A 13,114-nucleotide genomic window follows, 5' to 3' on the forward strand; every position below is an offset into this window, starting at 1 on the left:
TGTCCAGTGGGCAGGATAAAGTTCACAAGCAGCAAAGAATATACACAGATTGGAAAATAACAAAACACATCGTGTTTGATAAATCTCGTTTTTCTACATCTGAAAATAGTTGATGAGTTGTGAGGTCTGCAGATGGCCCTGTACATAAGAGCAACCACAATCCAGATGACCCAACTGCTATAAGACAGGGTAGATACACTGGACCTACTGGAACTATGATGGCTCAGTGGCAATTGAGGACCTATCCTGATGAATCCAGGGACTCTCAGGCACTCTAGTTTAACAGCCACCATCCAAGATAGTATCAGATACTTTTTCTCACGTTATCAAAACATCACAACTGATGGAACTTGTGGGGAAAACCATTTTTGTTAGGTATGGTTTTTCTATCTCATGCTATAACAAGGTAAGCCTTTTACTGTCTCTCCCATTTCACTTGTGGCTTCTAGAAACTTTGGAAACTGAGTTTCCCTCATTGCTTTGAATGATGGAAAGACCTGTCATCTGGGTATATCATTCTAAAGCACCTACAACAGCTATGTAATATATTCGCAGAGGAAACTGCTCTGCAGGGCAAGTCCTAAACAAGTTAGGAAACAAGGAGCAAATCTTTCTAATACAATGCTGTGATGCCTCCCCAGGGTGCCCAGTCTTCTTTAAACACCATACCAGTCAATGTAACACCAGTCAATTTCGTTTTATTAAAAATTCTTGTGTTTCTACCAATAGAGATCTGTCATTCGTATAAGTGAATGAAAGGAAATTCCTCCACCTAAAAGGCCAATATTTTCTGGTTGTCTTGAAATGAGACAAGGTTTTCCCTGGTCTGTATGGTTTTTTCCCAAACATTTCCTATCTCAGATACTGAGGTCAACAAAGCCCTGTTCTGTAGGTCATAGGCTTTCTTAGGGGATGTAAATAAAAAAATAAATCCCTTAAGATTCAGAACATTTTTTGTATCACTTTCTAATTTTGTGCTTCAGGTGTTTAAAGGTTGGACACTTAGAACTTTGCATAGTCAGGTACCAACAGTGCTTGGGAACAATGCACACTAGTTCATAGCAGGTGGTGAAGAATGCCATCTCCATTTGAAAATGTTACTGCTGCTAGCCTCTCTCTGACCAACTGAATGAACATTCAAAATAATTGTTACTCATGAGGTTGAACATATACTAGATAGTGTACTGTTTAGTACTACTAAAAAGTTCCTAATGAAAACTGACTCTTGTACAACTTTCCTTGTGTTGTTTCCAAGAGGGCTTTACACTCTCTTCACAACTACTGTGAAGTACCATTCTTTTATTCATCTTGTCATGAAGACATGTACCACTGATATGGCAGTAGTATCCTCTAAATAACCTTGAATGATATTTTGTAATATAACCAAGGACAATTAGATCTTTCTTTTAGAATTTTTAGAAGTTTTGAGAGTATGATTTACTGCACGCAGACAAGGTTCCTTGGGTGAATTTGATATCTTTTATTAGACCAACCTGAATAGATGGAGAATAGTTATTAAGCAAGCTTTTGGGTTCAAAAACCCTTTGTCAGGCTAAGGAAGTTTCAGCAGTTGGTGTGTGCTCTTCCTGGATGGAATGAAAAGTAAACAAGCCAGGGGCTGGGCTGGGGAGTCAGTTGCCAGGCAGATAATGTATCAAAAATCCAATGCCTATGTTTAGTCCATGATCTCTAGTATCCAGGAGGTTGATGAAATGGAGTTCATAGGCTCGTCTCTGGGAAGCATTGTGTAAGTTTCCCTTGAGGATCAGGACTGAGAGATTGGAGAGAGAGTGGCCCTCCTGTGAGAAATGTGCCCCCACTGGTAATTGAGGGTTTCTGTCTTTGATGGATTTCCGGTGTGCGTTCATTCTGGTGCACAGTTGTCGTTTGGTCTCTCCTACATATCTTCCATCAGGGCATTTGGTGCATTGGATGAGGTATATTATATTTCTGGAGGTGCAGCTGTAAGATCCTGGGATGCTGATGGCTCTGTTGTGGGGTGTAGTAATTGTGGGGGTGGTGGAGATGTTTTGGCAGGATTTGCCTTTCTTGTCCTGGCACGGTCTGGATCCTTTTGGTGTGTTCTGGGGTTGAGGAAGTTCGCTTCTGGTGATGAAGTTGGCGAGGTTCGGTGCTTGTCTGAAGGCTAGGATGGGTGGCTCTGGGAAGATCTTTTTAAGAATAGGGTTTCTGTCTAGTATGGGTTGCAATTTTTTGAGGATTTTCCATACAGGTTCAAGGGAGGGGTGATACATCATAACCAGCTGCGTGCGATTTGTGGGTGTTTTTCTTCTGTACTGCAGCAGTTCTTCACATGGTATCCAGGTGGCTCTTTCAAACATGCGATCTACCTCTCTGCAGGAGTGTCCTTGCTGGGTGAAAGCCTTTTTAAGATTGGTGAGGTGGCAATCCCGGGTGTTCTCTTTGGTACAAATGCGGTGGTATCTGAGGGCTTGAATGTATATTATAGCTTTTTTGGTGTGTTTAGGGTGATTGCTGGTTCTGTGCAGATATGTATGTTGGTCTGTGGGTTTCTTGTATACTGTGGTCTGTATTTTACCCTTCTGGATCCTGATCATTGTGTCTAAAAAGGAGATGTTGGTGCTGAAGTATTCTAAAGAAAGTCGGATGGAGGGATGGTGATTGTTGAATTTCTGATGGAACTCAATCAGAGATTGCAGGTTTTCAGTCCAAATGATGAAGATGTCATCAATGTATCTTAAGTATAGCAAGGGTTTGATGGTGCAGTTCTTGAGGAAGTCTTCTTTCAGGTGGCTCATAAAAAGGTTGGCATACTGTGGGGCCATTTTAGTGCCCATAGCTGTTCCCATCATCTGGAGGAAGTGTTGAATATTAAAAGTGAAATTGTTGTGTGTGAGGATGAAGTGTATAAGGTCAGTAATATCTTTGGGTCTGTATTCTGAGTTGTAATCTTGTTCCTGTAGATATGCAAGGCAGGCTTGGATGCCATCCTGGTGTGGGATGTTGGTATATAGGCTGGTAACATCCATGGTGGCTAGGAGTGTGTTGCTGGGAAGGTGGTCTATGTTTTTAAGTTTCCGTAGCAAGTCTGTAGTATCTTGTACAAAACTTGCTCTGTGGGCGACAAGCGGTTTTAGGATTGATTCAACGAAACTTGATATTTCCTCAGTTAGGGTCCCATGGTTGGATATGATAGGTCTGCCAGGGTTCCCTTGTTTGTGGATTTTAGGGAGCATGTAAAAAGTCCCTGGGTTAGGTAGTGGGGAGATCAAGGTCTGCAGTTTTTCCTTGTAGTCTTGATGGAAATGATTTGATGGTATTGTTGAGTTTTTTGGTGAAAAGGGGAGTAGGATCTTCTTGTACTTTTTTGTAGTAGGTGGTGTCAGAGAGCTGTCTGTTGGCTTCCTTTATGTAATCCTCACGGTTTAGGATGACTACGGCTCCTCCTTTATCTGCTGGTTTTATTACTATTTGGTGGTTAGATCTTAGAGATTCTATGGCCTTTTCTCTGGTAGAGAGGTTGTTGTGGTGGCGTGTGTTGCTGATTATTTCATTGTTCATTCTTTCCCTGAAACAGTCAATGTAGCGGTCAAGGTTACTGCACCAAATTATATGAAGAGAAGACATCTTTTTTTCTCTACTATTTAATCCTTAAACTTTAGGTACTATTAGCATTTCAGCAAGCTATAATATTTGCAAAAAAACCCAAAAAAAACCTTTACAATCATATATCAAGGATCTTAAATAATGATTTAATCAAAGCCCTAAAATCATAGATTTCATAGACATTAGGGCTGGAATGGACCTTGTGAGATCATCGGGTCCAGCCCCCTGTCCAAAGGACAGGAAATCAGCTGAGGTCAGATGACCTCAGCAAGATAATCATCCAAACGCTTCTTGAATGTGTCCATGGTAGGTGCTTGCACCACTTCTGTGGGGAGTCTATTCCAGACTCTGGAGACTCGGACAGTAAAGAAGTTTTTCCTTATGTCCAGTCTAAAACAGTGTTCCAGCAGTTTGTGACCATTGGACCTTGTCATCCCTTGGGGTGCCCTGCTAGTGAACAAACATTCTCTCATGTACATGTCCTGATGTACTTATAAGCTGCCACCAAGTCCCCTCAGCCTACACTTTTCCACACTGAAGAGTCCTATGCCTCTCAGCCTTTCCTTATAAGGCCTGCTCTCTTGACCTCTGATCATGTGCATGGCTCTCCTCTGGACTCTTTTAAGCTTCTCCACATCCTTCCTAAAGTGCAGAGCCCAGAACTGGATGCAGTACTCCAGCTACAGCCTTACCAAGGCCAAATAAAGCAGGACAATAACATCTTGGGTCTTGCTTGAGATGCATTGGTAGATGCAAGCCAGGGTTTTATTTGCTTTACCGGCTGTGGCATTGCATTGGTGGCTCATATTCATCTTGTGGTTAATCATGACCCGCAAGTCTCTTTCAGTCATAGTGCTAATGAGTGTAGCACTGCCAAGCCTATACATATGTCGTGGGTTCCTTTCTCCTGAGGTGGAGCACGTTACATTTCTCTATGTCGAAGGTCATCAGGTTTTGATCCACACACTTTACAAGTCTGTTCAAGCTGACCTGAATCCCCAGCCTGTCCTCTAATGTGACCACGTTTCCCCATAATTTGGTATCAACTGCAAATTTAGCCAATCTGCTTCTAACACCTGAATCCAAGTCGTTTATGAATATGTTAAAGTTCCAAGTACTGAACCCTGTGGCATGCCACTGGTCACCATGCACCATGCTGACTTGGTTCCATCGACTACCACTCTCTGGGTCTGATCACAGAGCCAGTTCCCCAGCCATCAGACCATAAGGTTGTTGAGGCCTGTGACAGGACTGCCTCTCCTGGAGTCTGTCTATCAGTGACTCCACCTTCCTGTTATGGGCCAGCCTCCTGCCTTCTCGCCTGCCTTGCCTTGATCTTAATTAATTAATGGATGTTAATTCGCGGGAAGCTGCCCATGGTTTGATCTGGGCCTTGTTGTAATTTGGCCCTCCCCTTGTCCTCCCTGGGCTTTCCACAGCCCTATCTCGTTCTGTCTCACTCTGCGCCTTCCTGGCACTCGGGCTCTCTGCAGCCAGGCCTGGCACTGCGCCTTCACTGGCACTCGGGCTCTCCGTGGCCCAGTCTTGCACTGTACCTCACCAGTGCTCACTGCCCCCTCTCTCTGGGCTTCTCACTGCCCCCTCTCTCTGGGGCTTCCCGCCGCCCCCTCTCTCTGGGGCTGGGGTTTCCCCGCTGCTGCAGGTCCCCTATGAGGCCTCCTCCATCCCCTAATAGCCTCACCCAAACTGCCAGTTAAAACAGCAAACACAAAACACAAGCCCCTGGGCTATAACAAAAAATCCAAGCTGCCCAGCTAAAACATCGTTCAATCCTTACCAGGGAATACTCCATCCCATAACAGCATCAGGAGCTGGTCGTGCAGTCAGGCCTCTCCCCTTCGCCTGTTCCAGCAGAGTTCCCTTCCTCCTTTGGCTGCCAGCAAAGAACTACCCTCCTGGCCTCAGGCCTGGGATTTATGTGGGAGCCAGGCCCTGCCCCTTCTGGTCAGCTGACCAGGCACAGGTGCAGCCAATTCCCTCCTTAACCAGTTGTCCCAGCAACTGGCACCTGGGTTCCTGCCTCTGCTGTGAGAGTAGCAGGCACCTTAGTGTCCTGCTACAAGGCCACAGTTCCCCAATTTTGTGATGAGGACATCATGGGAGGCCAAATCAAAGGCTTTTTTGAAATCCAAGTAAATGATATCAGCCTCTCCTCCCCTCTCCATGTGATGTGTCACCTGGTCATAGGAGATGAGGCTGGGCAGGCATGACCTACCTATAATGAAGCTATGCTGGCTGTCTCTCAGGATGATGCCCTCTGTTAGCCTACTGTTGATGGATTCTTTAATAATTTTTTTCCTTGGTCTTTCCAGGGATCGAGGTCAAACTGATTGACCTATAGTTCCCTGGGTCTTGCTTCCTTCTTTTCTTGAAGATAGGCACTACATTGGCCCTCTTCCAATCTTCAGGAACCTCTCCTGAGCACCCTGAGTTCTCAAATATCCTAGCCATTGCTCACACTATGTCAGCCAACTCTTTTAGTCCTTTTGTGTGCATTTCATCAGGGCCCACTGACTTATGAATGTCCAGCTTCTCAAGGTGTTCCCTCACAAGGTCTTCACCAAATGTAGGCATGTGATCATGTATACTCTTCTAATCCTATGTCCTGTCAGGCAGGGTGATCCCCTTGGACTGGTGAAAAACTGATGCAAAGTAATCATTAAGATTAGCTTTTTCCTGGGTGCCAGATGTCAGCTGTCCCATTTTGTTCAGCAGGTGCCCAATGTTGCCCGTATTTCTCTTTCGACTTCCCATATATCTAAAGAAGGACTTAATATTTTCTTTGATTCCTATAGCTAGTTTGAGCTCAGTTTCAGCCTTGGCTTTTCTAGTCTGCTCCCTACAGGTACGGGCCAGTGATGCATAGTCCTCCTTAGAGGTATTTCCCATCTTCCAACTCTTATAAGCTTCTCTCAAGATTCAGGGGGTCCATGAGTTACCTACTGAGCCAAGGGGGTCTCCCAGCCCTTTTACTATCTTTCTTATGGGCCAATGGGAATGTACTTCCCTTGTGCATTTAGGATCGCGTCCTTAAGGAGTGACCGCTTATCTTGGACTCCCTTTCCTGTCACAGATGATCTTTCAGGGACTTGACAACCAACCTCCTAAGCTTATGAAAGTCAGCTTTCTTAAAGCTGAGGATTTCAGCACTGCTGACTGATTTACCAGCTTTGCTATGGATAGAGAAAGTGACTAACTCGTGATCACTGTCACCAAGCTTCCCTTCAATCCTCAGGTCACTCACTAGATCATCCCCAATTGGCCAGAACCAGATCTAGCAGCATCTCACCCCGTGTTGGCCCGTGGATTTCTTGAGTCAGATAGAGCTCGTTAATGCAGGTGAGGAAGTTGTGCGACTGATCAGATTTAGCTGAATGCTCTTCCCATGAGATGTCAGGGTGGTTGAAATCACCCATGACAACCATGCACTGAGAGCATGCCTCTGTTAGTTCCCTAGAGAATTTGTGGTCAAACTCTTCCTCCTGGTAAGGTCTGTAATACACTCCTAGAGTAATATCCCCTTCACCAAGTTGTTCTTGTATCCTAACCCAGAAGGTTTCAAGTCACCCTGCCAATGTCAGCTATTAGGGAAGTATACTGCTCCTTGAGCTACACCCCTGTCCTTCGTCCCAACATGGTCCCTTCTGTACAAGGTATAGCCATCTATACTTGTGGTCCAGTCATAGCTGGAATCCCACCAGGTCTCCATTATCCCTATGAGATCATATGCGTTATTGTTTAGCAAAAGGGTCAGTTCCTCCTGTTTGTACCCCATGCTCCTGATTTGTGTACAGGCAGATAAACCTACCATGAGAAGCCCTAGATTTCTTTGTGAGTTTAGGAGAGTCCCATCCTTGGGCTGGGTTTGGACTAAGTTTGATTGTATTTCCTGACCTGCTGATTACATGTTTGTCACTTCCTGGCCTTGCTCTGATGGTTGTCCACACGTCCCTCAGAGATCTTAGTTTAAAGCTCTGTCAAGCAGGTCAGCCAATCGAGTCAAAAAAAGTTTCTTTCCTGTTGGGGTGAGGTGGAGGCCATCTCTTCCCAACAGACCACTGCCTCTGTCTCTGAGGTGCGGACTGTGATTGAAGAAGCAAAAGCCTTCACAGTGGCACCACCACCTAAGTCTTCTGTTTACTTCATTGACACATCTCTCCCTCCTGCTCCCATGACCCGTAACCAGGAGGATCGAAAAGAAAAATCACCTGTGCCCCCAACCATTTGAACCCAACCCCAGAGCCCTGTAGTCACTCATGACATGGCCAGGATTGCTCCGAGCCATGTTGTTTGCGCCCACATGGATGAGGAAAGTGGGGTAGTGGTTGGAAGGTTGGACAAGTTTAGGGATCCTCTCAGCTACATCCCAGATAAAGGCCCCTGGGAGGCAGCAGACCTCACAGGCTGAGGGGTCAGGGTGGCAGATCAGTCCCTCTGTCCCCCTCAAGAGGGAGTCTCCCACAATGACCACTCTGCATCTCTTCTTAAGCGTGGTTGCTGGTTGCCTTCCTTCCTCAAGTGCTAGAGCTGGCAACTCTGCTGATGTTGCAAGGGGTTCATATCTGTTATGAAGCTCCAGGGGGGTGGTGACCCTGGTGCAGGGTGCTTTGGGGCTGTGCTTAATCATATGGTGCTTAATCCTATACTGCTTAATCACGGGAAAGTGTGGATTCAGATCAGAACTTTTTCCTTTACCCATTGTTCAATAACGCATAGAGCTGGTCAAAATTATCATATGCAGAAATATTTTCCTACCAAAATACAAAGTTTTCCTGACACCAACATTTTTTATAGAAGTATGACAAATTCAGATAAAATGTTTTTCCTGAAGGAACACTTAAAATGACAATTACCTTTTCACATAAAGTATTGTTTTAATAATCTTATTTAACGCAACTGAAATTAATTATATTTTATATTAAAACTTTTTTTGACACAATTTTAAAATTTTGTATCAGTACAATACTTCTCACAGGGAAAACAAAGGCTTTTTTAACCAACATATTTGGAACAAATATTTATTCAAAATTTCCCCCACCTTCTCTCAGGAATTTTTAGATTTCCAGGGAAATCTAATATTAGTTTAGAACCTCCAGAACCACCCCAAAGCTTTGCAGGGGGGGGGGGGGGAATCCAAGTCTAAACTTGGTGGCTAGAGTTTACTGTGCTATTAAGTTAGGATATTCCTTCCTAGTTTCCTTTGGGAAACTATTATGTCTTCTCCAATTTAACTTTTCAGTGTGTTGCAGGTAAGAAGTTCTTACTTTGCGATTGCTGGGAAGTCTTTCCATTTCTCCCTTGCTTTTTCAGAAGGAAGGTTTACTCAGCCAACATAATTTAATACAAAAGAAATAAAATAGATACAATCTGAAGCTATTTACTGTGAAATCCTAGGACAATTTAGTGGATTTAGGCTTATTTATATTTCAGTTTTGGATTGACTACACATCATCTTGCCTGAATGGTTTGAAATAACCTTTGACTAAACAAAGTGGTTTAAGTTTTTAATTAGCTTCCAGACTCAATTTTGCTTTAGTCCAAACATCTTACTGTTTAAAAACAACTTTTCCTCCAATCTAGCAGTTATTAGTGCATATTCTTCTCAGTTCCCCTTCTCATCACACTGGACTAGATGGGAAACATGAAATGAACTGAGAGGGGGAGCCTTTGTGCTCCAAAACGCATGTTGACCACATGACTAATTTTTGGTGGTATGCAAAAATGGGACTGAGCCAATATGGAGCAATGCACTGTATCAGTTCTTCTCTGGTGGCCCCAACAGCTGCTGCCTAAGTTAAGCTTTCTTTTACTAAAAAAAAAACAAAGAGGAAGGGGGGCCAGATTTCTGTCATAGTGCATTCACTTTGTGCCACTCTGCCAGTAAATTCTGTGTCTCAAGTCATTGCATCTCTCTGGCTTTGGAAGGATCACTCCAGTACAAGGATGACCCTTCACTGGTGTGGAAGGATTCTGTCTGTGACCCACATGCGGGGATAGCTTGAGGAAAGGAAATGTGGCTTAACATTGACTACTGGTGTTACATACAGCACCTGGAGTATCCACAAAATACAAAGGAGAGCTACTGTCCTCTGAAGTTCTGGTTATAGTATGTGTAGGCTGAATTCTAATGGATGTATTGATAGTTACATAACAGAACATGAACTTCAACCTAACAATTTTTCATGAGTGAAGTTGTTCCTTGGTTTTCCCTGCAGAACCTCCTTTGTCCTATCTCCTAATTCACCCTGCCTGGGAGGAGAATAGTCTAATCTTTCCATTATATTTATTTAAAATTAAAAAGATACATCTGCTGCTATACATAGACAAGTGATTCTCAATCAGGGATGGGTGAGTTCCTTTTAAGGGTGATACAGGATGCTCTGCAATAACAGAACTGTTGTGCATGCAAACACCTACACAAGTTCATGCAGAGATCTCAAATCGGAATCATAGTGTCAAAAAAATTCTGACCTGTTGCGGTCTTTCCGAGTTCTCTGCAACAGAAAATATGATCTATTTAATTTTTCCATAGTCAAGAAATGAGTGAAAGGTAAGAGCTGGCATTTTCTGAGTTGTGCCTGGAGTCTAAAAAGGTTGAGCACCACTGATTTAGACAATAAACTGTCAGGAACAGCAAACTGATACTTGAATGACTCTCTCTTTCTACCTGTGTTGATGTCAGGAATTTGGTAGGTTTGCATACACCCACTCATAGAAAACTAGGAGTTTCCAAGGTAATTTTATAGTAGAAACTTAGGTACTGGTTATGCATATTCAATGGAATGTAGGATCCTAGGGCTCAGATCCTAAAAGGTACCAAGTCTTAAAAAATGCAATGCATAAGACATTTTTTTTAATAAGACATAGGCCTTTATATGCTGAGCAAAGCAATTCCTTTCAGAATCTGAGCACTAGAGTTTTCTGTTCTATTAGTCAGATACTTCTAAGGCACTTACTATCATGGTATCCAAATATCAACAGACTTGTTAAATCAAATGCATTCCTGGCTAACTCTTAAATTTTTTAGTGTTATATCAGAGAGACACTTGGAGTTATCTATAGCAGATACATAAAAAAATACCATTCTGAATCAACTGTATAAAGTAATAAGAAAGGACTGAAAGAGCAGGATTTATAAAGTGATTTGGATAAAATTAATAATCTGATTGGCTGAAAAGGATTCCACATACTGTAATTATCTCCTAAAGAATGTACTCTCAGACTCTAAGTATTTTGATACTGCAGGTAGACAGAAGGAATGTTTCCCCCCCCCCGCAAAGATCTTTGTTCCCAAATAAGAAGCCTCAAGTAGTCCCCCAAAGAGGACTTACAGACTGATATGTGACCCACACTCCATGGAGGGGAAAGGCAACAAGTTCCTCTGTGTCACCTGGACTCCTGACACTCTTTTGCCATTTACACTTAATCAGCATCAGACCTGATAAATTATTTACCCTGGAGGAATGCAATAGGACGCCAGTTTGTCTGTGCATATGCTGTTATATTCTACTAGACTAAATAAGCATGATCAAGGGTTGGGGAAAAGAGCCCTGATTGCCTTCAATGGGACCCTTCTTTACACTCAGTTGGCTCTGCTTTCTTCACTGCAGTCTGTCTACAGTGACACAATGCATGTTTAGATGCACCCTTGACATGGGTTTCCTTAAAAGGGAAGTTCAGTGCAGTGACCATGCATCAAAGCATGATAGACACAACAGGGCTCAGAAACGATAAACTGCGGCATAAGGAGATTGATACAGGAAAGATAGCTTGGGGAAAAGAGATACTAGTTAGCATGAAAAGAAAAACAAGATCATAGATACCATGGACAATATAACCTTTGCTAACCTTCTTTATAAAGAGCTGATTTAAAGCCACTAATGCCTGTGTTGATGGTAAAACTACACAATCTTATATAATAATATATTAGCCTTAAATCACTGTTATGTCTACACTAGTTCCTATGCTGAAAAGGCCCCAGAGCACTGCATGATATTCTACCGCCCACAATATTTGCTAAGCAAAGGAGTGGGGAATTAATGCAGGAGTGCATGTGAATAGCCTTAGGACATCTCGAAAAAACCTGAAAGCAAAAAAGTATAAAAAAAAATCTGCAGTTACACAGTAGAACCCCATGAACTGAGGTAAGTCTGTCCTAACCAAGGAAATTTTCCTACAAAATTTTTCAGCCCTCATGCTGCAAGCTGATTTGCTTCAAATCATGGTAATTTTTTGCCGGACTTTTTTGCCTTGTGGTTCTCTGTCTTTGTGAACTCTGTTAATGTAGCCATGGCTCAGTCTAACTTTCAGTTATTTGCTAGATCATTTAGCCAGAACTTTAATATTAAATTTAATATAGGCTTTATTGATTTCTTTTGCTGGAGTCCTTCCAACCTGAAGTTACCCTGAAGTACATTTGATCTGAACAGCTTTGACAGACAATCAGACACTATAGTACTAGGAGTGTTATAAAATAAATAAAACATTATGTATAGTTACATGGAGTAACTAACAGAAGTACAACAAACACTTAGGCTACAGCCAAAAATTACACAAACCAGTATAAGTGGTTGGAAACCAGTTGAAATCTGTAACACAACAGAAATTCAGTGCACATAAACCACTTTCAAAATGGCTGAAACCAGTTTAAGATAAATTCAGATGGATGTAGCATCAGACTTAACTGATTTAGGTTAAATCAATTTATTGACCTCCTGTCCCAGATCCCAGTGAACTCATAGTCCCCCAGCATCCCAGGATGCTTTTGCCACCCCTACCCCCCAAGTCCCCTACTTGCAGGGTGGGCAGGCTAGCCTTGGCTCAAGCTGTCTGCTCCAGGCAAGTAGGGAGGCATGCTCTAGTGCAGGGGTTGGCAACCCCTGGCACACATGCCATTAGTGGCACACAGAGACATTTTTCCTGGCACGCCGGGAGGCACACAAAGAAATTGTTTATTTTATTTAAATTTTTTTAAGTTGCTGCTCCAGGCTGTGCAGCCACAAGTCCCATCACTGCAGCAGGCACTGGCGCAGAGCCAGAAGAAAGCAGGCAGGGATGCTGTCTGTGTTTTACTGCCCCCACCCCGTGCTCCCAGGCTGCACCCTCCAGCCTGGCTGGCCCCTGGGGGGAGCTGCCCAGGCAGGCAGACACCCTGTCCCACCCGGGGCAGCACTGAGATGCCAAGTGCTGGGGCCAGGCAGTCAGGACAGGGTCTGGCCGGTGTGGGGAGAGGCACTGCAGGCAAACCAGGAAGCTCTTAGGAAGGCGAGGGCTGGGTGGGAAGTGGGGGCTGCCCTGGGGCTCTGCAGGTTCAAGCTGTGGTGGGTGGGCAGGTGGGGGTACTCAGCGGCACCCGTGGTGGGGCCTCGCCCAGCCTGCACAGCTCCTCAGGGATGGGCCACAGCCACCCTGCACACATGCGGATGCTGCCTGGCTGGGGCAGGACGCCAGGCTCGGGAGACTTCCTTGTTGGGTCGGCCTCCCTGCATGCTGGGTACAGTGCAGA

At 43.9% G+C, this 13,114-nt stretch overlaps 1 protein-coding gene across 1 annotated transcript; it reads right to left on the reverse strand.

Annotated features, from left to right (window-relative positions):
- Positions 1 to 1,460: 1,460 nt before the first annotated feature.
- On the reverse strand, positions 1,461 to 11,010 carry LOC132250869 (uncharacterized). The gene is made up of 2 exons (XM_059728661.1): positions 10,941 to 11,010; positions 1,461 to 3,550 (listed from the first exon to the last, which is right to left on the reverse strand). The coding sequence occupies exon 2, from the start codon at positions 3,216 to 3,218 to the stop codon at positions 1,632 to 1,634; it is 1,587 nt and encodes a 528-aa protein (XP_059584644.1). The 5' UTR covers positions 3,219 to 3,550; positions 10,941 to 11,010; the 3' UTR covers positions 1,461 to 1,631.
- Positions 11,011 to 13,114: the final 2,104 nt, after the last annotated feature.

Source organism: Alligator mississippiensis, chromosome 5, assembly GCF_030867095.1.
Source record: "Alligator mississippiensis isolate rAllMis1 chromosome 5, rAllMis1, whole genome shotgun sequence".
Lineage (NCBI taxonomy): Eukaryota > Metazoa > Chordata > Crocodylia > Alligatoridae > Alligator > Alligator mississippiensis.

Coding starts and splice junctions, on each gene's coding strand:
- LOC132250869 (XM_059728661.1), bottom strand. CDS start 3,218: ATGCTCCCTAAAATCCACAAACAAGGGAACCCTGGCAGACCTATCATA.